General features: G+C 35.0%; 1 protein-coding gene and 4 long non-coding RNA genes across 8 annotated transcripts; 2 read left to right on the plus strand and 3 right to left on the minus strand.

The window, feature by feature from the left end:
• Window positions 1-79: 79 nt before the first annotated feature.
• On the minus strand, window positions 80-11606 carry LOC123868978. The gene is made up of 3 exons (XR_006796778.1): window positions 11593-11606; window positions 1154-1166; window positions 80-337 (listed from the first exon to the last, which is right to left on the minus strand). It is a non-coding gene; the product is annotated as an uncharacterized LOC123868978 (long non-coding RNA).
• On the minus strand, window positions 2192-4648 carry LOC123868974. The gene is made up of 2 exons (XR_006796775.1): window positions 4112-4648; window positions 2192-3602 (listed from the first exon to the last, which is right to left on the minus strand). It is a non-coding gene; the product is annotated as an uncharacterized LOC123868974 (long non-coding RNA).
• Window positions 4839-21167, plus strand: LOC123868968. Its single transcript, XR_006796769.1, has 2 exons — window positions 4839-7126; window positions 21102-21167. It is a non-coding gene; the product is annotated as an uncharacterized LOC123868968 (long non-coding RNA).
• On the plus strand, window positions 11808-16231 carry LOC123868988. The gene is made up of 3 exons (XR_006796788.1): window positions 11808-11857; window positions 15257-15262; window positions 16222-16231. It is a non-coding gene; the product is annotated as an uncharacterized LOC123868988 (long non-coding RNA).
• On the minus strand, window positions 14799-26204 carry LOC123868953. 4 transcript variants are annotated; one of them, XM_045911668.1, is made up of 5 exons: window positions 25998-26204; window positions 19105-19467; window positions 18478-18756; window positions 16503-16661; window positions 14799-15841 (listed from the first exon to the last, which is right to left on the minus strand). In XM_045911668.1, the coding sequence occupies exons 1-5, from the start codon at window positions 26074-26076 to the stop codon at window positions 15633-15635; spliced, it is 1089 nt and encodes a 362-aa protein (XP_045767624.1). In that variant the 5' UTR covers window positions 26077-26204; the 3' UTR covers window positions 14799-15632. The 4 variants fall into 4 exon arrangements, with proteins under 4 accessions (XP_045767624.1, XP_045767625.1, XP_045767623.1 ...); XM_045911669.1 differs by having other exon boundaries at window positions 14801-15841; window positions 16503-16664; window positions 26040-26204; XM_045911667.1 differs by having other exon boundaries at window positions 14801-15841; window positions 16503-16664.
• Between the last annotated feature and the right edge of the window lie 211 nt (window positions 26205-26415).

Genomic DNA, 26415 nt, shown 5'->3' on the forward strand with positions numbered 1-26415 from the left:
AGGAGCTACGATGCCACAGGTACACAGATACACACGTCAAACTTATAACACCCCTCTTTTTGGGTCGGGGGTTAAAAAGAGTGCTGATTACTTACAACAGTCAGATGTTAGTTTTGAACTTTATCTAGTTTACTTTAAGTTAAGTGACAGACAGCTAGGCAAAATCCTATTCTCAATGGAGATATGGCCATTAGAAAACCTTTTGTGGTTAACCAATTAATTACCTACCGATTAAGTTAGCTGATAAGTATAGTGATAATATGACCCAAAGCTGGTCAAAATCCTATTATTTAGGTGGAGACAGATATTTCTATTAGGCCATAAGCAAAGAGAGTACCTATAGAACGTGAGATAAGTGCCATCCTCAGCTGATATGAGCTAGTGCACTGACACGAATTTCCTTCTGATTTTCTCCTTCCAAAAGGGAGAACTTTTCCTTTACTGATCAAAGATATTATAAAACTACACAAACGTAAATGTACCATTATGCACCTTTTGACACCTTCGAGCGTGCTTAAAAAAATGGTTACCGATTATTTATTTATCTAGTAGTTTATTAATAGAAAATCTGCGAAATCTTTGAAACTTCTTCTTCTTCTTCGAAACTTCTTTGAAAGGAGAAAATCAGAAAGAACGCCAAGTTTCTGTGGTGTGACCTATTTTTTATATTTATAAGGTCTGAAGACAGATTGTCAATAATATTAGGTACCTATACACTTCGAGGATAAGTGTTTAGCTTAACTCAGGCGGTTTGTGGTTGGTGCGAATTGCGGGTGGGTAACGGTTGATGAAAGTTAAGGTTCCAGTACAGATGTACCAGCGTGGTGGCCCAATGTATAGAGAAAAACTAATATTACTTCGGAAGGTCCAACGCGGTAAATGCTGGTCTCAAACAGGGTTGGCAGTTTTGAACATGTTTGTAATCTTGTAGTAAACCTGTATTTAATTCTTTAAAAAACTGCCTTTTTCAATCCTGAGGCCAAGTAGGCAAGGTCCCCTCCCGCAACCCCTATTAATTTTATTTCTGGAACCGCCGTCAAAAAGTGCACCAGCTATACTTAGCTCATCCATATTTGCTTACCAACTGAAAATATTATAATATCAAACCGGTGCCGATGGCATTTAACTCACGCGTCATATATTATGTACCTACCTACCTGTACCTACTATAAGATTCGTGCTATAGTAACTAAGTCAGCAATCCAAAACCAAAATATAACAATTTAGTTATTAAGTAGGACCTATTAACTATAAAATCTTGCTTGTTTCACAATGCTTCATTGTGTTCAAATGAAATTAAAGTGATTTCATATTAAGTGTCCCTTTATTTTTAACCTTCATGTTCCTACATTAGTGTTTTTGTGTGCAGTTTCAAACCTAAGTTAAGAGGAGTTCATTCGCTGCGAGCTCCAAACAAACGTAGTTTGGCTATCATGAACTTTCAAGTCAATTCCCATGTGCAGACACATTCCCGTCTAAGTTGTATTTAGGAGTGTATATAGGCTTATTTCATCATCATGATCAAACTACGCCGGCCCACTATCGAGTAGGTACGGATCGCCTCTCAGAATGACAAGGGTTTAAAATTGTGAAATCTATACATAAAAATTGTAGAAAAGTGGTGTCTGTACAATGGAAATATATAAAAAAAAGTAGAAGGGGTTGTTATTATATCGATGCCGAACCCGAAATTGTAATTAATTTTTTTTTGTCTGTTTGTCTGTTTGTTTGTGCACGCTAATATCAGAAACGGCTTATTCGATTTAGATACGGTTTTCACTAATATATTGTAGTAAGCTTCACTTAACATTTAGTGTTTATTTCATGTCAATCGGTTCATAAATAAAAAAGTTATGTCAATTTAAAGAATCACGGCGAACATTTTTAACGTACAGAGTACGTACTACACGCCTCGCGCCTGAGCGTCCGTGGCTATATAAAGCGCGCTGACAGCTATTCCACGCGAACGAAGTCGCGGGCACAGCTAGTAAAAAATAAATTAAAAAAAAGCCGACTTCAAAAACTACAAACAGCAAACCACACAAGTGAGCATAATAAAAGAAACTAGAAATCTAAGTGTGAAGCTCGCCCAACTTCATTCATACATTACACGTATAGAAACAAAAATATTTTCTTTACTTTTTGTTTGTGGTTTTCGAAGTCGGTTTTTTTTTTTTTTTTTAATTTTATCTGTTACCAGATCGGGGGCCAGCTAGTGGTGGCATAAATTGCTTGGGTGAATCCAAAGAAATTATAATTTGATGGATGAACTTAAGATGAAGTGAACATACCTACCTATTTTTCAATTTTAAATTTGAAATAAAACAACAAAAAATACAATTATTTATTTATTTTAATTGCTAATAAACTAATTCCAAAAATCATTAAAAAATAATGTTAACTTCAACAGACAAACTAACCTAGCTTAATTACACAGAGTAAAAAAATGTATCAAAATCTGAGGTACAATGAGGTAGAAAATTAAAAATCAGTCTTATATTATATACATAAGTCACACAAATCAGTTCTTTCTAAGCGAGAATTAAATGGTTCATCCTAGGCTTAATTTTATTTTTACAATGCTTCACCAATGTCGATGTGTATAAAAATTCTAAAGTTATGGTATGAGTATGTATGGTTTTTGATAATAGTCCTGGATAAATGTCAAAAAATAGTCATTTAGTATTAGGAATAGGTACACAGGGGATTAAATATTAAAATATTTCTAAATACACAGGGAATTAATATAATCATTCATCATTTTAATTTGATGAATAAATAATTCACTTAATCTACTTAAACCTTATCAGTCTCAATTTCAGAACAGTATAGCTAAAACTAAAAACTTATAGGTAATACATAAAAAATTGAGCATATTGTTATTTTTCTAGCATAATATCATAAAATTTATAAGCAATCTTATTTTAAGAGGTAGGAAATTGATCTATACTCTTCAGTCTTTTATACAAATTCAATGTTCAAATAAGAATACCGTCACCAATGTTATTCCCTAGCTTCAATCTTGTATCAAACTTGTACCACTATTATTCAAATTTTTGGTACCTCAAAAGGAAAAAGAAACCCTTATAAGATGGATCACTGTCGTCTGTATGTCTGTCCATCTGTCTGTCTGCCTAGAATTATTTTTAACAGGTAGGTAGGTTTTACAGTACAGATAAAAAAAAAAACCGAAAATTCAGAATTTGTGGTTACATTGCTGATGGTCTTCTTATTTCAAACACATAGTCCATAAATTCTAGAGTTAAATAATACAAATATCGGTGCTAGCCTCATTCAGTTACATTAAGAAAGATGTAACATTAAATAAAATCTGTTTTAAAATTAAAATTACACAATTCTAAATGATCCATCATTGCGTCGATAAAAACCTGGTGGAGGATGATTATGCTTGTTTCTTACCCTATTCACGAGGGTACGGAGTTGATGGAATACTGTTGTTACGTCAGCATGGCATCCGGTCTTGGTCCGTGAGGTACAGTACCATTGCTTCTTACCATACGCCAGTTTATTTTTTAAACGGAATGCATATCCATCGTGCACCAATAAAGTACTGCCTTTTCTTGTCGGAATAAAGTTTGCTTCTGAAATAAACGAGATATTAACAAATGTGTCTGAGTTTTGTAAAATATAAAAAATTGAAAGAATAAATGAAATAAAGATAGAACATTAGTGGGTATGATAATAGTACAACAGCTGGGATTTAAACCATTACTTTTGAATTTCAGTCTGTTTCTTGATTATTTCAATATTGAGACCCTATTGACAGAAATGTGTTGTTAGCCCACGATAGGTCATTATATCACTACTGTAAGACAACTTACACACATACTTAGAATTAAAAGTGCCAATGATATAACAAAAGAGACTGAACCATTATTGACTCAGAAATGTGCAATAGCCTATAGAATTTCAATCATTGATTTTGTTGGCTTTGCCGTTAACCAGCGATAGGTAAGTATATAACTACTGTAAGAAGACAACTTAACTTACACATAAGTATACTAAGAATTATAAGTGCTAATGATATAACTAAAGAGAATCTCCTTATAGGACATGTGAGATTTCATTTTATTAACGTTTATCAGCTCACCTCAAGCTTGGCTTGCACCCATGTTGACACTGCAGAATCATAATGAAACACTCATTTTTTGCTTAAATCTTTATTAAGAATACACGTAATAAAAGGCTTACAACAGTATGTACAACCATCAATTAAACAATAACTTAGACATAAATAAACAACAACAAAATCGTACGCGTCTTCATAACCTATAAATCAACAAATAAAACACGAAAAGGTACACTGCAAATAATTTTAATACTAGAAGTATTAAAACTATATACAAACACACATATTATCTTTGTATCAGATATCTATATAAATCACAATCGCAATAAAAATCACCGCACTCATCAATTAAAAATAGGTATTCTAAAAACTATCCCAAAATAACAAACATAACAAATGAAAATATGACATTGATAATTGACGTCACCAAGACGTCAAGACTTTTTTTTTTAAACTGACTTTACGGCTCTGTATTCTAGCCTTTTTGATCCCACCATCATGACTTTGTTTACTCGACTGGTGGGTGCGAATGTGCGATCGGTGCTGATCAACCAATAGGTTATGATCAAAGACCTTACACTTAATCCTTTATAACCATTGGTTATAATATGGCGATTATGAGTATTGCCATTTACAAATGATAATATTTCTAATGTTCTAATATCTTCAAATGACTTCGCTGTCAACCATAGATTTAAATCATCATTGATTGCATGTCAACCGAGCATGGAAGTAGAAAAAGGTTTTTGCAATCTTCTTAGTTTTTTCTAAACTAATTTAGGTAGTAAGAACATTTCATACATTTAGAAAATTCAAAATCATAAATCAAAAACTTCAAAAATATGCATAAAAACATCAAAGAATATATTCGGAACGGAACGTATTACTCTATTATCTATGCCTTATCAGCTTGTCAATTGTCAATAATGTCATTAATTAATGTCAATATTGTCAAACATGTGCAAGTCTCATAAGAATTTTATTTTGCAAATAACAATTTATTTAAGAAACTTCTGAGCTTATTTAAACCTTTTTAAATATAAGTTGATCTGTATAGAAGTTTTATAAATAAAGTTTCTTTAACCTTGAGTTTAAATGTGCAATATCTTCAGCTATTAATGTTCCCAAAGTTATATTTTGTTCCTAAATTTTATCTTGTGTTTTACCCATGTATAATAGTGTTTTTTTATTAAATAAAGGAAACTTTTAGTGAAGTTAATTGTTGGTAACAGTAAGCAATATTTTCTTTTACAAGAAAATACAATTAATATCTCTTTACTATGATTCTCGGCAAATAATACTCAATACCTAGAAGATACCTATTAAATAGATGTAATATGTAATGTAATATAGTCCAAAATTATTATTGTTTTTCAACCAAAATAACTAAAGTATTTGAATAAAATATGACTGATATGTATCTACCTGAATTTTGATTCCTTTTTAATGGAAAACACTTAACCAAGTGGGAAGTACATTTTTTGGCTAATTCTTTTGTACACAACCTTTGCACTAAACTAAGATGAAAGTTCTAAATATATTGCTACCCATCCCTTTCTTATTGTTCCCTATACGGGAAAGAATAGCACTGAATTTAGACCTTTTTAGTATAGCGATTGTGTATAATAGAATTAGCTGCATTATATATTTAAAAAAGGCTTGCAATAATCCTTGTTCAATTAAATATATAAACAATTACTCATTTGTTTTATTTACCTGCCTGCCTTTACACAGTTCTACGTACTGATAGTTTATTAGTGTATCTAGTGTATGTGTAGACTTGAAAATCTGTCTAAAAATATTATTATTTTCAGGTATTTTTATTAACACAAGGGGCAATTCAAAATTGTTTATTTATCAAAACCATACATTCAGATTCATGTACAAAAAGGCATATGGGAGTCAACTATGGTATTGTTGGTACTTCTTCAGCCGTTCCTGTCCTGCAAAGCTGAGGATTAACAATGCTGGTAAAGTTACAGAATGTATCGGAAGACATAACCACGACCCCCCTACGTGTTGGATGACTCCAGATGGAAAGTCTTACAGCTTGCCACCTCTTCCAGAAAGACCTGCTTAATATAAGCAAGCATTTCAGTAGGTTTACATAATTCCAATAGCATTCCATTCCAGTTATCCAATCCAGTCTTGGATTGCTTCTGGAATAATGTGAACAGTTTGTTGATTCTACTACAGTGTACCAAATCCAGTCCAATATCAGAATAAAATAAATTATAGGATTATGATAGATATGGTCCAAATCAATTTTAGATGACCCTAAATTTTACCTTTCATTCTTTTTACTATGTTCCCTGTAGGAAAGGATACTGCTACATTTTAATTTTGAGATATACGTATATGTAACTGAATAGGCAGTAATGCTTACCGCTCAAATCTTGGAAGTGCTGGAATGTACTTACTGGATTGGAATTTGGAAAATTGAAACTGGGCATTAAAATTGTTTTTCCTGCATATGAAAAAACTCTACATAAGTACATATGTTATTTACTGATGCGAAATGAACATTTAAAACTATGTTAAGCTATGAAATTCCTGTTAGATTTATATAAGTCATAATGACTCAAATTTTCGTCGGCATTTCACTAACATTAAATTTGTAGTTCATATATTAATTAAGTATATTATTGTTGCTTACTGTATGTTGTAGTGTTGTACATATCTAATTGTATCAGTCTAAATATGTGAACGTCAGTAAGTTATGCACTTGCATTTTTAAATATTATTCTTGCTATTGTGTTTTATAAACACTTAAGCCTGAAACACACAAAGCGCGACCGAAGATGCACGGCAGTATCACACTGACTGCGCGCGTAAGTGTGTTCCATTTTCTGGAACTAGGTATACGAAGTACGGCTGCAATATTATCTAGAAAGCGCGGTTCAAACATGCACTTCTCTAAATGCAGTACAGTTATTACAGTTATATTACCACTTGCCATGTAAGACATGTTTCTGTCGCGCGTTGTATGTAACAGCCGTTTAATCAGTATTGATCGTCAGATTAAATCACTAACTTGTGCTTCTTACAGTTCATAATAATTCATTGTATTACAAATCGATCGCACGTACGCGCGCATTCTGTGTTCCCTACAGTTTTCGTTGTCCGGCGTCGCTGTCGTCACACTTTGTGTCTGTATAATTCTTTAGATACCTACTGAAGGCTACAAACACGCTATGCCTCCGGTCTAATAGATCTACACAAACCATAGAAACTGGCATGGCGGCTCATTGCATTCCCGCCCATGCCGGCGAAATAGTGTGTTTATAGCCTTTATAAGTTCAGTACACATTGCTGGCCCGATGCTTGCTAGCCAACATTGCTTCAGATGCCACCAAGGTAACTTTGATGTTTGTAATTAAGGTCGGAAAGCAGGCCGCATGCAGAAAATATACTTCAAAAACTTTGCACTTGTTGTACTTGGCCCAATGTGTATTTAGGCTCTTTAGAATCAAAATAATTTTGTAGTTTTACCTATAATATGTACCTACCTATCAAATAATTAAATGTTGTCTTTTAGATAGCATAGGAGATTTTCACTTGTATATTAGGTATTTGCAAGTTTTCTTTATTTTTATAAGAGTGAGCCTACCCATTGAAACAAAGCAGGATTTTAAAAATGATTTTAGAAACAATTTTTTAGATTCATAACTTTTTTTATTAATTAAGTAAATAGTAAGTACGTATAGAATATTAACTATGGATACTGCCAAATTAACTCATGTACATAGTATTTTATTTTTGTAAATAATAATTTGATTACATTATTTAGTATTTTTTTATATTGTATAATCCAAAGTACTGTATAACTTACCAAAAGTTTATAGTAGGTAGGTACCTAATCTTAGGGTAAATAAAATAATTTTGACACAATTTTAGTTCTTGCTTAAATAATATTACACCTAATTAAAAGTACTACATGTTATGTTTCCTATTATATTAAAAATAAGATATATTTAAAGTGCCTAATCAATTGAAAACCAAATATATTTTTTTAACAAAAATATTACTCAAGTTTTTTTTTAACCTATTAATTAAACCTATTCCAATGTTTGGCTAACGCAATCGGCGCCCAACCGACTATCTTATGTAAATACTAAATGATCATAAGACTGATTATTATTATTTACTTATTTTGATTGATTGTTGCTAATTATAACTACCTACATAATTAATTTTGCTACAAGACTGATTTCTAAGTATAACTACTTAAGTAATAAAAAATTATACTCCCTTAATAGTTTTTTTTTAAATTTAAAAGTTGATCAGCATTGGGCTTGACAACCCTCACCTACGTAATAACCTACTTAAGTACATAATATTATTAATATAATGATAAGTAGTAGAGCTGTTAGCAGACATCATCATAATCAGGTTTGTCTTCGGTTGAAATCTATTGAGCGCACTTTGACTTTGCTTAGACTTAAGTTTCAGTTAAAACGAGACAAATTGATGCCAGTGGTATAACGCTGTCTCGTTTTAACGGTGTCTTAAGTCTGACTCTCTCGATTTCAGCCTAAGACGAAAACGGGCCACGCAGGAAAGCATATTCAGCCTTATTAACTCATACCTTCCCATTACTAGATAGTTTCTACGCAGCATCGTATAGGAATTAGGAACTCTTGGTGGCGCGACTTTGCTGGAAGGTTCGTAATTGGTAACTAGGCATTCCCGAAGCCTCCCACTAAATTGACCCCATTTTAAATTACATAAATCAAATAACTGGGAGCTTTCACCTATAAACAGAAGGTAGGTACTCAAGTAGATACACTTATCAATCAGGAGGTAATCCTAGAGGGCTCCTTTATCCTTAAAGCTCCCGTCTTACCTGAGAGCTTACTGCACAAGCCAGTTTGCGTAGTGAACGGCAAGACGGTATGCCGCGGAGTTCTAAAAGCTGCTAAAGATAAGATTGCGCAGTTCTCGGTCTTATGTACAGTTTTAAGAGGGGTCTCTCCGTCACTCGCTCCATACAAACGTAGTTCCAATTTCATTTGAATATTAAGAAACCAAAGTCCATGAAATTTTGCAGACATATTCTAGAAACTAATACCTATCTATGCCTGTGGTTTTCCAGATTTCTGTTAAAATATTCGGTTTCAAAGTTACGCGGTCTTAAAAATTCACATACAAATCTTTGAGCCCTTGTAATTTTAAAACTACATATTTTTAGAAAAATCTAAAACACCACAGACACAGATATTAGTTTCTAGAATATGTCTGCATGGACTTTGGTTGCTTAATATCCAAATGAAATTGGAACTACCTACGATTGTATGGAGTAAGTGACGGAGAGAGCCCTGTTAATTGCGCAGGCAAGACTGAGGGTGAAGCCAGAGCATAAGCGTCCCGTAATATAAAGTTTCAAATAGGTTTGCAAAATGAAAATCTTATTTGGTTTTCCTTTCATTTATTGTTATTATCGAATCGTTTTAACTAAAATATGTGCAGCTTCTTAATTATAATTAATATTAATCACAGTACCTATATATTACTATTAAATAAGTAGATACTTACCTATATAATCCTTAAAAAAATAGTTATACCTACCCACTAGTTATTTCTGATAAGTGTCATTTAAAAACAAGTGATGGACTAAGAGCCAGCGAGGGCTAGACCTTCGGTATTTTATTTAAGTGTAATTTTTTTATATTTTCTTTGGAATGGTATTAGAAATCACGTCATGCATTGCCAGACACTTAACAGTCGTGATAATCCTCTGTCAGATACCCTCCAAAGGGTGGGTAAAAAACCCTTTATAAATAACGAAGGTCTGGCCCTCGCTGGCTCTCGCTATGAAATTTCAAAAATATTTAATCACAATTAGATAGATAATTAATAGATAAATTACGTCACATAGGTAGGTACGTGCCTCTATCAGCTGGTCTTTTGCGAAAGTTGTGATTAAGTAGGTAGGTACCTACCTACTTATCATATTGTTACGATGTTGATTGTTGTGATTGGCTGACTTTATGGTATGGTGCATGCAACTTCGTCCGTGTGGATTTAGGTTTTGTGAAAATCCCGCGAAAACTTTCATTTTTAGGGTTCCCTACCTCAAAAGGAAAAACGGAACGGAAGTCAAGAGTGAATAGGGAACTTCTAGGCAAGCGCACTCCATCTTAGGCGGTATTATCACTTGCTAGCAGGTCTGATTGCAGCCAAGCGCTAATCTGTAAATTAAAAAAAAATGCTAGCCGATTGTTTGTTACAATCTAAGGTACCGCCCGGACGAAGTCCTCACATAATTCTTCATAGGATGGCAATGGTCTGGATTTCTGTGGTAGATGTAAAGGTTGTCGTCCACTTTCAAGCAAGCCTTGCACGAAGCGGACGCGGTGCACGCCCACTTGAACAGCTTCCCACATTTGTTCTTCCTGTAATACGTGTATCCGTCTAGTAAGATCACTTGCTTGCCATTGACCATTGTTATTAATTCAGCTGAGGAAAATATGGAGGATAATTTTAGTAAAACGTGTACGGTCTTATTATTCTTATTAAAAAAACTTTAGGGCGCGGCTTAAACAGACGCTTCTCATACAACGCACGAGTTTAACGTCAGTTTAATTTACCCCGCTCTTACCATAATAATAATTTACGTACTGGATCAACCCTGGGAATGGGCCGCCATTTATTTGAAGTACGTTCGAAAGTACCAAAATGTGCGTAGGTAAGCATTTATTTGCTTTTCAGTCAGACTTTCGTATCGCAGTCAGAAATAGCAGATAGGTAGGTACGTACATCTCCCTTACAAAGGTACAGATACCTTTTTACCTATAAATCCAACTAGGTACCTAGTACCCCTACCTATCTACGTAATGGAAAGGTCATTATTTTATTTGCCACTCACCATAAAAAATATAATTTGAACTAGTTACTTTACAACAATTTCTCTATTGATAAAAATAATGAACAATTTCATACTCATGCGACCACATAACCTACCATTGCGTCTTATACCTACTTACCTACCTTGAATTTTCTAACTACATACTAGCGGTGACAGCCAAGGGGTTAAAACGTCCGCTTCATATTCGGGAGGTCGGTGATTCGATCCCGGGCACGCCTCTTAACTTTTCGGAGTTATGAGTGTTTTAAGTAATTAAATATCACTTGCTTTAACGGTGAAGAATAACATTGTGAGGAAATCCACATGTCTGAGTGTTCTCCATACCTTATGTTTGCAAAGATGTATGCCATTTGGCCAGGTAGACTATGGCAAATTATTCTGACGAGAGACCCGTGATCAGTAGTGAGCCGGTAATGAGTTGATCATGATATTGAACTAGTAAATAAAAAAGATCATTACATTTACAATAAGTAATACATATGTTTCGTCGCTTTCTTTCACTTTTATGTGCTCAAGAAAGGTAATTTTCGGAATTCATAATACCTACAGATAAATTGGTGGTTAAAGATAACTGTAAAACTTTGATACAGAAGGACGTTCATTGTGTTATCACGGACGACCTTTTGACTGTGACGTCATTCCCTACGCAAGCAAGATATCACCGATACAAAGAACAGTGTTGGGCGTAGGTGGTCTAACCTTGACCTAATGTTATATTTTCTCTATACCTATAGGTAGGTATAAAGAAAATAATGTTTACTTTGTAAGTTGTGCCAAACATCATCATATACCCACATCATATAACTACATATATGGGTTGGTTATCCCAGCGCTTCATCCACTTGAGCATTAGGGCCGGTTCACACCGGAACGGCAGCGGCGCGGCGAGCACTTTCAGTGTGCTTTCAGTGTGAAAGAATTTTAAACTTTATCTACATAATAAAAGATCAGTATCTTGAAAGTAAGTTTGAAAAGATCGCGCGGCCGCTTGCGGCGTTGCGAGCGGCCTCGCGCCCACGAGCGTCGCTTCAGTGGTACTGCCTGCGGCGACCAAAGGAATATAATCACTACGTTTTTGCGGCGACGAGAGGCCGCTAGCGGCCACGCAATTTTTAGTAGCGGCCACTCGAGGCTGTGGGCGGGCGCGCCCTCCCTGCTCTACACCGAATGTAGAAACTAAACTGGTGTTGAGAGGCCGCTAGAGGCCACGCGACGCGAGCCTGCCGCGGCTGGCCTCGTCGCGTCGCTGCCGTTCCGGTGTGAATTGGCCCTTAAAGCCAAAATGCCTCAAGTATGAAGAAGCGCCGGAATAAACTGTGTCATGTGTGCAGTGTGGCACAAGTGACAAGCCTCAACCCATAAAAAGCTTTCAGCTCAGTATTGAGCTCAGTTTTGGGATTTTTGTGGTGATGCGTATTGCTTGCCTGGTAGCTGGTTTTTCCTGCATGTTTAGCAGTGGAAGGGCAGGTGGTGCATATCGCATGCTGCATGTTGCACCATGCAGATTTATCTGGTTTAGCGGATTATAGCAAATTAAGCATTGAATGCTGTGTGCCTACATGCACAAAAGCATGGGTAAACTTAATATGCTACTAACACTAATCGAATTTATTGCTTCGTTTGATAATAACATCTATCTCGAAAATGGTATTCGTCATTCTATCAAAGGTAGATACTTAATTTCGGAAGAACTTTTTTCATCTTCTTTTAATTAAGTTACTTACTGCCAAAAAATTCACTGATCCACGATACTCTGTCCTTTTGGCCTCCAAATCTCTAAAGTACGCGATCTGGGGGCCATTGGAAATAAAATTATAGTGCGAGCAAAACAAGGACTTACCTGCCTACCTAATCAAATCTGAACACTAGGAGGAGACCTGTGATTGTACATAGTACAAAAAATTCTTAACAGGGCTCTCTCCGTCACTCGTTTCCACTCGTTTCATACAATCGTAGTTCCAATTTCATTTGAATATTAAGCAACCAAAGTCCATGAAATTTTGCAGACATATTCTAGAAACTAATATCTGTGTCTGTGGTGTTTTAGATTTTTCTAAAAATATGTAGTTTTAAAATTACAGGGGCTCCAAGATTCCTATGAAAAATTTTAAGACCGCGTAACTTTGAAACCGAATATTTTAACAGAAATCTGGAAAACCACAGACATAGATATTAGTTTCTAGAATATGTCTGCAAAATTTCATGGACTTAGGTTGCTTAGTATTCAAATGAAATTGGAACTACGATTGTATGAAACGAGTGGAAACGAGTGACGGAGAGAGCCCTCTTAACGTGTGTTTACCATAGAGATAGAATTTATAGGTATAGCGTACCTATAACTGAGGAGGCTCCTGTGGTAGTGGAGCGCTGCGGGAAGGGTAAAGGTGCCCACGCACTCGAACTGAACTGCAGCGGAACTGCGCGTCGCGGCAGCGCCCCGCACGATATCCTCTCCAGCCGCGACGCGCGTACCGCGTCACTGCCGCGCGTCGCGGCTGGAGAGGATATCGTGCGGGGCGCTGCCGCGACGCGCAGTTCCGCTGCAGTTCAGTTATAGCGCGTGGGCACCTTAACAGTTGTCATTACTAAGCTCTCGCACACACCCCTCCCGGCTCCATTTCCATAGGAACCTACTCCAGTTATGCGTTATGCCTTTAGTTAGTATCTAGCTAGTGGATATTTTTGTGTGATGCATGATGAGGCGCAGACTGCTGATCACCATGGACAAATTCAGCTTTACATCGCTGAAGCAACTTGTTTTGCGATCACGGTAAAATAATGCTGCAGGGACTTTTATATTGGACTAGAGAATGCCCGCGGCTTCGCCAGCGTGGATATCGGTTTTTATATCCCGTAGGAACTCTTTGATTTTCCGGGATAAAAAGTAGCCTATGTCCTTCCCCGGGATGTATCCCAAGTCTGTACCAAATTTCATTAAAATCGGTTCAGCGGTTGGGCCGTGAAAACGTAGCAGACAGACAGACAGACACACTTTCGCATTTATAATATTAGTATATTAGTATGGATAAATGTTAAAGAATAAAAAAATTATAAACCTGGATTGGATTTATTTAGTAAAATTTTTCTATATAGTACACTTAATTATATTAAAAAAAAAATAGTATGTGCCCTTGATTCCAAACTTTAAGTGCTTACACGCACGAGCAACTTTTGTCTGCGCAAGTTTCCATAATATCAAATCCACATTGTATTATGAAAAACACTGAATGATTCATTTGTTTGAATTTGTATTGCGATTGATTTGATACAACACGCGACGTGTTTAACGATTAATCGCTAATAAAATGTTGCAGATACACAAATTGCTCGTGTGTACGAAACCTAAAAGATATGATACACTAATAACTTTTTATTATTATTTATTGCACACAGACTATTCACAATGTTTACAGATCTTAAATAAATGAAATTAATATATGTTTAAAAGTAATATAGGACTTCGTCTGTGGTGGCGTTTGCTGGCGCGCGTGTTGTGACTTATTGGAGTGTTTTTTTTGTTAAAACTGACTGAAAAGCGCTCTGAGGGGGTGCCGTGCGTATGTCGGCGAGCGGCGGCACAGACAGGGTTCATACTTGTATAGTTTAGCTAACTTGTTACAAATAACAACAAACTTGACATTGGCTAATCATTGTTAAAGCCAGACGAGAGAGAAAAAAAAAAGTAATATATAAGTAGGACTTCGTCTGTGGTGGCGTTTGCTGGCGCGCGTGTTGTGACTTTTTGGAGTGTTTTTTTTTTTGTTAAAACTGACTGGAAAGCACTCTAAGGGGGTGCCGTGCGTATGTCGGCGAGCGCTGGCACAGACGGGGTCCATACTTGCATAGTTTAGCTAACTTGTTACAAATAACTACAAACTTGACATTGGCTAATCATTGTAAAAGCCAGACGAGAGAGAAAAAAAAATATATATATATAAGTAAAATAAATTGATTAATAACCACATAGTTATAAACTTAATAGTAATTATTCGCCTTAAGAAAATATTGGTGCTGATTTGGTTGTACGCGATATTTTAAAATTATATAGATATATACGGTAAACATCGTAAAAATATGACAGTACATCCTATCATCATTTTATTAAAATACTCAAGTTCAGTGAAAATCCTGCATGGGATTAGAAATAACAGACAGTCAATAAATATTGACGCAATATTCTGATACGGACGTAAAATTAATAGCGTTTACAATTATTCGTCTATACTTACGTAATATTATCGTGATATTATTTGCCTTTCTAATCCATGTCTAAGCGTCATCACACTAATATTATAAAGGCGAAAGTTTGTATGTGTGTGTGTGCCACTGGCCCAGCCGGGCCATTACGATAAGCTAAGGGCCAAGCAAGGTAAAAGCCAACCTTCGGCTTCGGTATTTGGTCCATCCTAGGTGCACCTAAGTTTGAGGACATGAATATGATATTAGCTGGTATAATATGCAAGGAGTTAGTATAATTTTGAGGAAGTTACAGGCATGCGTATACTTAAAATAGACTACAGCACATTTCTCGACTTTCATGACAATATTTTCTTAAAGCGAACTTTAATACTCAACCAAACCAATAACTTCTAAATAAGTATATATATAGGCATATAATTACTTTACAAACTTAAAAATATAAAATAGGTACTACATTTACTCAACATAAAACCTTTATGTAACATTCTCGACCTCATACTCGGTCTCAGTGATGATCTGATCGCTAGAAACAACTCCATGTTCCGTCTTGAGATGGTGGAGGATGCATTTGATACTGTTATCAACGTTGTCGAACTTGATGCATTTGAAATGGCAAATCTTACAGGCTAGTTCTTCTGCTTCGTTTTCAAACACTTTCCATATCCAGTTGTGGTTATCTGGAACTGTCCAAATAGTAAGTAAGATATTTTTAGACCGCCGTGCCCAAAGGATGCCAATGGGACCCTATTATTAAGCCTCGCTGTCCATCCATTTGTCTGTCTGTCTATCAGCGGGCTGTATCTCATGAACGGTAATGGATAAAGATTTGAAATTTTCACAGTGTGTTTTTCTATTGTTGCTATAACAACAAATAATAAACATTTTAAAATGGCAGCTTTGCAATTCAAATAATATTAAAAAGCAATTAGCTTTGTGTGCGAGTAGAACTGGCACCATTGTACAAAATATAACACTATTGTTATATTTTGTACAATGGTGCCAGTTCTACTCGCACACAAAGCTATTCCTCTATCAGTGCTGTTTGTCTTGTTCTTCTATTCAGGAGGTCCAGAGTTTGATCTCTGGCAGGCACTTTTAACTTTTTGGAGTAATGTGCACTTTAAGCACTTGCTTTAACTGTGGAGTAAAACATTGTGAAGAAAAACCGGCATGCATGAAAGTTCTCAAAAGTGTGTGAACTGTGAAGCCTGCCAACCCACACTTATCCAGCATGATGGACTAAGGCATAATCCCTTCATATTCTGAGAGGAGACCTGTGCTGTGGTGGGTCTGCAATGAATTGAGTTGATAATAAGGATAACTAATGGTGGAGTGGTTACACACCTGCAGTTTTGTTGTGCACCATCTTGAGGTGTCGGTTCATGTTGCCGGTGGCGTTCCCTCCGTGGCAGATGTTGCGGTTGCAGAGCTTGCACTGCGCCAGTGTGCCGGATATCCGGTTGAAGTACGACCATATCCAGCTGCGACGTTGCCTCATCATATCTGCTGTAAAGACAATCATTCAAATGCCTGGCTAGTTCTTTTACACGCTGATTATTTATCGGCGCTGGCGATTAGCTATACACCGTCAAGCGCGCATGATATACACCGTCAAATGTCCATGACATACACCGTCAAGTGTGCATGACAACATGCACACTGATAGCCATACACCGTCAAGTTTACTGGGCTTAAACTTGATCATGTAGGGCCAGCGTTGGTCATTCAGGAACGCTTCGCAGAAAGCCATAAACGCGTATAGCTACACAAGGCTTAGCGCTATCACCAGTCAGCGTCATTCAAGAACATTTGAGGAAATGCAGTGATAGCCTACTGTTGAAAATGTTAGCTTTCTGTTGAGTTGCTCGTGGGTTCGATCCTGGGCATGTAACTCTAACTTTCCAGAGTTATGTACATTTTAAACAATTATATCACTTGCTGTAAAAGGTGAAAACGTGAGGAAATTTGCATGCCTGAGAGTTCTCCATAATGTTCTCAAAGCTGAGTGAAATCTGCCAATCCACACTTGGCCTGCATGGTGGACTATGAACAAACCACTCTCATTCTGAGAAGAGACCCGTGCTCAGTAGTAAGCGGATGGTGGGTTGATCATGATGATGATACATATTGACCGGTCAGTATTTATATCGATAAAGAACTTTCAAATATTTGTAGAGTAGTTATGTGGTTTTCAGATTCAATAATAGATAATACTAGAGGATGCCCGCGACTTCGTCCGCGTGGATTTAGGTTTTTAAAGATCCCGTGGGAACTCTTTGATTTTCCAGGATAAAAAGTAGCCTATGTCCGTCCCCGGGATATAAGCTAACTCTGTACCAAACATCAGAATCGGTTAATCAGTTGGGCCGTGAAAAGGTAGCAGACAGACAGACAGACAGACAGACACACTTTCGCATTTATATTATTAGTATGGAGGATTTTGACTAGTTAACTACATTGGAAGTTCTTGTGACAAATAACATAAACTTTTCTAAGATATATATTCATGTATAATGAGCTAAAAATTTCTTCTTCAAATGCTGAATGAAATAAAGACCCTCTTTGTGAAGAATATAATATGAAGTTAAGCATGTTTCATTTTTAGGGTTCCGTACCCGAAAGGGACCCTATTACTAAGCCTCTGCTGTCCGTCCGTCCGTCTGTCTGTCTGTCAGCGGGCCGTATCATGAACCATAATATGTAGCGTTGAAATTTTCACAGAATGTGTATATCTATTGCCATTCTAATAAAAAAAATTAAAATAGCCACCATCAAAATTAAAAAGTGCTATTTCTCTCATGATGGTACGGAACCCTTTCTGTTAATCCGAATTCAAGACTAATTATCTATACTAATAAATAAAATTGGAGTGTCTGTCTGTAATTTCGAAATAACTACCGCATATTAAGGTCATATGGTTAATTGAACGATACTATAACCGAATCACACGTTTTTAAAATTTTTGTCTGTCTGTCTGTCTGTCTGTCTGTTTGAAAAGGCTAATCTTGGGAACGGCTGAACCGATTTTGACGGAATTTTCACAGACAAGTAGAGAATTGACCAGGGAGTAACATAGGCTACTTTTTTAACCGACTTTCAAAAAGGGAGTTGTGTTTTTCTACCTATGTACACCGAAATCTCCGAGATTTCTGAACCGATTTGCGTCATTTCTTTTTTAATCGATAGAGGAACTTTGCGACATTGTTTCATAAAAAATTGGAGTCCAACTCCTCAATCCTGATGCTGCAGGGGATCTGACCAATCCACGCGGGCGAAGCTGCGGGCATCAGCTAGTATATAATAAGTGTATAATACTTACGTAGAGTATCATCCTTAGTTTTGCAAAAACTGTCATCCTTTTTCTGGCCCAAATCCACAAAATCTACAAAATCAATATCACTTTTTGTTGTAGTGTCATCATGTTTATTTTCCACCTCCGTTTTATATATAACAGGGTGCCTTGTACGTACATGACGATTCATATTGTTAGTATTGCATCCCTTTATAGATAAGACGGCATTGCAGAGGTTGCATCGGTATATGATGTTGGTTAGTTTATCAAAGTATTTCCACACCCAGCTGCGTTTCCTACCAAATTCTGTAAAAATAAATTGCTACTTCTAAAAATATATGCAACATAGTTAAAATATACTAACTATCATAGACATAAATATGGAATAAAAACATAATTTCAAGTCAAAAATTAATGAATTAAAATTAATTCTTGGAAATTCATTACTTTCAGATATGTACATACAGCTCTTATTAATACTTTTCATTTATTAAAAACCTGATCTAGCTCATTGATAAAATAGTGTTGGGTCATTTTAATAATAAATATCAGAATTTAGAAAATGTGATGCTGATGCTGTATAAAATATTGGCCAAATCAAATTAAAGGAGCAATTAAAATACAATTTTTGAAACAGTAAACAGATTTTTTTACCGCAGCTGATCTTGTTCTTTTTCTTAGAAGGCACCAGTAGAAAGTGGTCATCTTCTTCAGGCTTCTGTTCCACCTTGACCATTTCACCGGTAACTTCACAAATCTGTTCTACCATAACAGGTTGTGGCTTTAAATTATCTTTTTCATTTAATTGGAGGAATTCAATTTGAAATCCGACAGATTCATCATGTTCCACCTTTTTCCAATTCTTGTGGAGTTCGTAGATTTCTTTATGTTTCTTTTTAATGTGTTGTAAAGATTCTGCTGGGTGAATATCTGTTCTGATGACATCTTCGCATATATTACATCGATATTCCTTAGTGTTGTTCTTTACAAAGTAGATTGGTATCCATTCTGGTAGATCTGTAAATAAATAAAATGTTCTAAATCTTACTTAATTTAATGTAGTAAAGCTTTAACTTTTTACTTAGGTACTAATTTATTACTTACTATTTTGTATGATATTTTGAATAAAATAGATACCTATCGCTGTATTAGGACATAAATAAAAGAACTCATAAAATGTTTATATATTTAAACTTTAATACAACAAAATATACACAGGGATCAACAAGCTTAATTCCTTATAATCTAACAAAACTGACAAATCTGTAGGCAGTATAATTCACACTGGTAATTTATTTATAAAAATAATTTATTAAGTAATAATAATAAAATGGTGAATTAGGTTTGTTGATCCTTAAAGAAAGGAGGCCTTCTATCCAAAAAAAAAAACAGGATACCTAATTTTTTTAATATTTAGGTAACTCTTTATGATTAATGCTATTACATTTATGAACTAAATTGCTAATCATATTGCAACATTGGTACACAAGGATAATACAATAAGTAACAAATGCTGAAAAATTATGAATCATTTATTAAAAGTAAAATACACAATGAACTTTTCTCTTCCATGAATAAAATGTTTACTGCTGTTCTTGATTTAGCAATAGGACAATAAAATGATAAAAGTATGCTTTTAATCATGGAACAACACTGAGTTTTTAATGTCTAAATTTTGTCATGAAATCTTTCTTCCACTTATTCTAAAACTATGTTCAGTGACTTTAATATACTTAGGACCTATAAATGCCGGCATAACATTTTTCAAGCAATAAAATTTGAAAATTAAATTATTGTTCAAACTTCAAAAAACATTTTTCAAAGTAAACACAATAAAGTTATTTAAACAATTTTAACGCAGCATATTCATATGTATTATATCCCATGTGAATCGTTAAACTGATACATTTGTAGAAAACACCAATATAAATTAATTTAAATCATTTGTGGTTATAAAGTAATAAACAAAACTTGGAGTTAGATTCCGACTTGCATTATTTGGTCTTGTCAAAGTGACAGTCGAGCTTACTTTTAAAAAACCCCTTTTCATTCTGCTGTTGTAGTTGCAGCCATTTGCTATGATGGAGACGGGTAACATTGTAATAATAGAGATTACAATTTACATCAAGAAAATAATATCAATTTGTTGGGTAAAATCTTTATGAAACAAATAAAAATTCAGATGTTGCGCAGATTTTGAACCCATTATAATGATTTGGATTCTGAAAAGACGTAACATTTCTTTGTGACACAATAAATAGTGAGGTAGGTAAAAAAATGTTCGTTTTAAGTTTCTTATCAAAAATTTTCACACAGTGTTTTTTATACTTAGGGTTCCGTATATCTAGAGAAAAAAAAACCCTTACAGAATCACTTCGTTGTCTGTCAAGGGAATAAAAACCTTTAGGGTACTTACTTCTCGTCGACATAGAACCATGAAAGTCAGGTAGCAATGAATTAAAGCACAAGTATTTGGAAAAGTCCGTGTAATATACGTCAATGGTGTAATATTATTGAATCTTATACTGTCGATGGTGTACAATTTTTTTATTCATCTCATTTGCTTACTCGCAACACAGAAATCTGGAAATACCAACAGTGATTGAGGAAGTCAATAAGTATAATACAAAATATCGAGATCGCTTGTTGAGGCACCTTAATGAACTGGCACATAGCCTGCTAACAGTGGATCGGATAAAGCATCTGAAGCGGGCAAATGTGCTCGATAATGTGCAGATCTAAGGACACTGGTCCTAAGTTCTGCAAAAGTCATAACCGACCATAACAAATCTGCTTATAGTCTGTCGACTGATCGCAGATCACACACGGGAAAAAAAAATCTCATTTGCATTTAGGTGTTTAATTTTTTATTTTATGGCTTTTAATTAAATTAAAACTTTAAGTTTTTTTTGTCGTCCGGGTCACTCGTTTAACTTGAGGAAGTATTTTTTTTGTTAATGGATGATTATGCCTTATATCTACCGATGAAATAAACAGTTTTTTCCCATCTTCAGTCACACTCACTTTAAATGACGCTGGACATTCTTGTTTGAACGTACCTGACTTCCTTAGTCCTGTACTCATTGATTTAAATTTTTTTCCACCATTTACACACGAGTATTTAATATAATAATATTTTAAATTTGGCTCAATAAACCTTTTGATCCTATTTTTCCTGCATGCTTCTATTGTGATACAATCTCTTTTTAACCCCCGACCCAAAAAGAGGGGTGTTATAAGTTTGACGTGTGTATCTGTGTATCTGTGTATCTGTGTGTCTGTGTATCTGTGTATCTGTGTATCTGTGTATCTGTGTATCTGTGTATCTGTGTATCTGTCTGTGGCCTCGTAGCGCCTAAACGAATGAACCGATTTTAATTTAGTTTTTTTTGTTTGAAAGGTGGCTTGATCGAGAGTGTTCTTAGCTATAATCCAAAAAAATTGGTTCAGCCGTTTGGAAGTTATCAGCTCTTTTCTGGTTTTCTTATTACTTTTATCCCAGGGCCACCAGAGGTTACGTATTTTCTGACATAGGAAATATGTACGATTGAGTAGTGTTAGTAATTACTAAGAAGGCATGCCTAGCCTACGTGCTAGCTTGCTTAGACGGCCAATTTTCAGGTATCTGATAATCAAGGTACATAAAAACATTACTTACGTCACGTAAATTCTCCAAGCTGATTTTTACGTATATTTTAGGCAATATCCTTAAAAATAAGTCGCCAATACTCCCAGACACTTCCCGCGTCGGCCGTATTGCTTTGCAAACGCTTTAAAGCTCCCAAAATAAGTAATTACTTAACTGCACGTAAATTCTGATGCGCCATTTTTATATATGTCCACCAGACAACTATTTTAAAACCTTTTACAAGAAGACAGACCGATCCAGAGGGCCAATCATCCCCTAAATTCAATTTTAATGCCTCTGTGGGTTTGAGCGCGAGGGCATTATCTACGCGCATGAGACTGAGTGAGACATGTATTAGGATAGGTATATTGACTTCTCTCTCACTCTCTTATAGTTTACTTATGTCAATTAATTATTAATATTTAAAAAAATCTGCTTAAAATTAAAAAAATCGGAGAATTTACGTGAGGTAAGTAATGTTTTTATGTACCTTGATTACCTGATACCTGAAAATTGGCCGTCTAAGTAAGCTAGCAGGTCTGTAGGCACGCGTTCTTAGTACATACTAACACTACTCAATCGTCCACATTTCGTTCGTCAGAAAATACGTGACGGCTGGTGGCCCTGGGATCTTTCACTATTGTAACAGAGGTTCATAATATTATGTCAATTGACAAATGTCAAGCTGTCAAGATGGACGTTGCCTAGATACATAATTATTTATTTGAAAATGATGTTTTGGAAAACTCCGATACTTTGGATCGTAGGCGCGGAGTTTCTAATTTATTAAACATTATAATCACAGTTAAACGGGAAAACATCAATTCAATTATAATATCCAACAGTCAACCAAAGGCCACGAACAATCAATCAAAACCCAAACCATAGTCAAACTATTTTTAGGGTTCAGTAGGCATCTGTAGAGAATAAAAAGATGTTGTAACCTCGACTGTTGCAGTCGCGTAGGTGTGCATGTAACCATTAAATATCGTAGGAGGCGATGACCCTCCGCGCGACTGAGGTTCCCGCTTCGTAGTCGCTTTGTCGCGCAGGTTTGGATGATACATTAGGCGCACCTTCTTTTATTTTATCTGCTTGAACTCAGCTTATTTACTTTGACAAAATACTTTAAAATTCATCATCATCAGGATCAATCCATCGCCGGCTCACTACTGAGCGCAAGTATCCTCTCAGAATGAGAAGCTACCACACTGGCCAAGCACGTATTGGCAGACTTCACGCATTATGGCCAACTCTCAAGCATGCAGGTTTCCTGAAGGAAAACTCCTTCACCACTTCGTTGTCTGTTTGTGTGTCCGTCTGTCGCATCTTTCAAGAGAATCAAAACTTATAAATTGGGTACTTCCCGTTAACCTAGAATCATGAAAGGCAGGTAGCAATATTTTATAGCCCAAGCACTTTACTCCTGTGGCCCAAGTAAAGAGAAAAATCCGACAACTGAATTGTCATTACATAAAAAAAAACTTGTACGGAACTCTTCATGTGTGAGGCAGACTCGCAATTGACCGGTTTTTGAAAGTTATGTCAAATAAAAATTTGACATGCAATAACAAACAAAATGAAATACAAGCCACTTTATTCCTTATTTCATCGGGTGAAAGTCGATTTCAATTTAATCGTATATCTTAAAAAGCGAACTATAATATTATACGACTACGTAAAATGGGTACATTTTTAAAGCAACGACATGTTAGAAACAGATATTTCGTTTTGGTCGTGTTAAACTATGTGAGTCATTCAGATAATTCTTGATTTAGTGATGTTCGGTTAAAAATATTTCATGGAACGTATAATTAACATAACATTGATGTTACTTTTGAAGAGATATTAGCTGCCTTATTGGATTTATATTATTATAGAAATTGGGTTTTAGAATGGCACAAATAAACGGTAATTTATAAATAAAAGTTTAAAAAGCGTGAAATAAAAATTAAATTAAAAATTTAAAAAACCCCCGACACATAAACCTCTAAAAAGTAAAAAAATAATAGGTAAGTATGTATGGGCCCTTTAAGAATAGTATAAATAGTAAAGTTTTTATCCAAGCGTTCGTTGCGTCGGGGGACCGCTAAAGACTATTCTTTCTATAACAGATGATTTTCATAGTTTATGATAGGTAGCGGTCCCCTGGCGCAACGAACGCTTGGATAAAAACTTTACTATTTATACTATTCTTAAAGGGCCCATACATACTTACCTATTATTTTTTTACTTTTTAGAGGTTTATGTGTCGGGGGTTTTTTAAATTTTTAATTTAATTTTTATGTAAAAAACACTTTGCGAAAATGTTTGATAATTTTTGATTCTTTTTTCTAGTTCTTTATAAGAAGTAAATTTCTCATTAATTTTTAAATCTGCTGTATCATGTGTTTCTTCTTGGACTTGAACATCTTCTTTCATCCATATCGGACTTTCAAGTTCAAGGAATTCAACTTGTTCAAAATCTATAAAATCAATAAAGTTTTACTATGCATCAATAACTTGAATAAATAAATATTAAATATCTAAATAGCGAACAAACGAGTAGGCGGGCGAGGCGGGTCAATATGTAAAGTTCCCGAAAAGCAACAGGGTTCGAGATGGGGAAGAAATTTTTTGTCGATGTTCAATCGGCACGGGTAGCAAAATATAAACATGTCAAACATTGCGAGTCCACATCTCGGTGAAAAAAAAATAATAACCTACAAAAACTAATTTTCAAATAAGATAAAAGCGTTTTTCGTTTATGCAATCAAACAAAAGAAATAAAACCATTAAATATTTTATTAATGCACAGTAACTAGTTATCATTTTTAAGCCAAAGAAGTGTTTTCACTGTCTGGATGGCGTGTTTTACTTTTTCATAAAATGAGGCAAATACTTTAAAAAATACGCTTTTTGTTTGTTTTATTCCTTCTTACTCACTCACAAAAAAAACTGCAAAAGCTAACTTTTAAAAGTGTAACGACAATAATATTTTTTCACTCTGTCGTTTGTAATTAGGTCTTTAATTTTTTTTTGATGGCTTTTAAATCGAACTCTTTTTTTTTTTTTATTTTTTGTCCGGGTTACTCGTCTAACTTGAGGAAGACTATCTTTGATTGAATAAGAATTTTCTTTGGTCTGTGATGATTATATTTTATCGATTAACGATGAAATAAACAGTTTTTTTCCATCTTCAATGGAATTGTTAATTTTAAACGATGCTTGACATTCTTGTTGGAACGTTTGTGATTTCCTTAGTCCTGTACTCATTGATTAAATATTTTTTTCCGCCATTTATACACCAATATTTAATATGTTTAATAATATTTTAAATTTGGCTCAATAAACTTTTCACCCCAAGAAATTGTACCACAGTAGAAATATGCAAAAGCATATTTCTATTGTGGTACAATTTCTTGTATAAAAAACACTGTGTGAAAATTTTTGATATATTTTAAATATCTTTCTAGTTCGTCATATAAATTAAATTTCTCATTAATTTTTAAATCCTCTGCTTCATGTGTTTCTTCTTGGATATCAACTTCTTCTTTAACTAACAACAGACTTTCAATGACTTCAATGACATTCAAAATCCATGAAATCAATAAATTACTAGTTACTGATCAATAACTTGAATAAATAAATCTACATTAGGTATTAGGTAATATTATAAAGAGGTAAAGTTTGTAAGTTTGTTTGTAGGAAGTAATCACTGGAACTACTGAACCGATTTTGAAAATTCTTTCACTAATAGAAAGCTTCCTATTTTCTCTGAAGATAGGGAACCCTGAAAAACAATATTTTTAACTATTTCTTATTTGTGCATTTAAATGAGTGGCAACCCGACATGTGATGCTAGTTCCGTGAATCAATGCATCATGCGCACCAACAGTTTTTATAATTGTGTTATCGTGAGTGTAAATAGCTGCCTTACATCCTTTGTTTGCGTATTGACACCACCATCTCAATTTGTTACCTTGAGATCTTTGCTTGAGAAATGTAAATCCACCCATTTTGATGACAGGATTTCCTCTTCGCGATAAAGCAAAAAGTGGCTCTAGAAAACAAAAATGCTTTAAGTAACTAAAACTTCAGCGCTCCCAGCGCTCGACAAAATATCCGTAGACTTGTGAAACTATTTATAAATTAACTAGCTGACGCCCGCGACTTCGTCCGCGTGGATTTAGGTTTTTCGAAATCCTGAATTTTCTTTGCTATAAACCACACGGAGCCCGAGACCTTTCCAACGAATGCAAAACCGTGGAAATCGGTTCGTGCGTTATGGAGTTATAGCGTCAGGAAGGAAAACCCGACTTATTTTTATATAGTAGATTTGAACTGTCATTTTCTGT

Source organism: Maniola jurtina, chromosome 10 (assembly GCF_905333055.1).
Source record: "Maniola jurtina chromosome 10, ilManJurt1.1, whole genome shotgun sequence".
NCBI lineage: Eukaryota > Metazoa > Arthropoda > Insecta > Lepidoptera > Nymphalidae > Maniola > Maniola jurtina.

What these genes read in the sequence shown, in the direction of transcription:
- LOC123868953 (XM_045911667.1), bottom strand. Translation starts at nt 26,076, where the DNA reads ATGGGTGGATTTACATTTCTCAAGCAAAGATCTCAAGGTAACAAATTG. An exon ending in TCAATACGCAAACAAAGGAT is followed by an intron (nt 19,468 to 25,997) that starts GTAAGGCAGCTA and finishes ATTTATTTACAG; the next exon opens with ATCTACCAGAATGGATACCA. An exon ending in GGTGCACAACAAAACTGCAG is followed by an intron (nt 15,842 to 16,502) that starts GTGTGTAACCAC and finishes CTATTTGGACAG; the next exon opens with TTCCAGATAACCACAACTGG.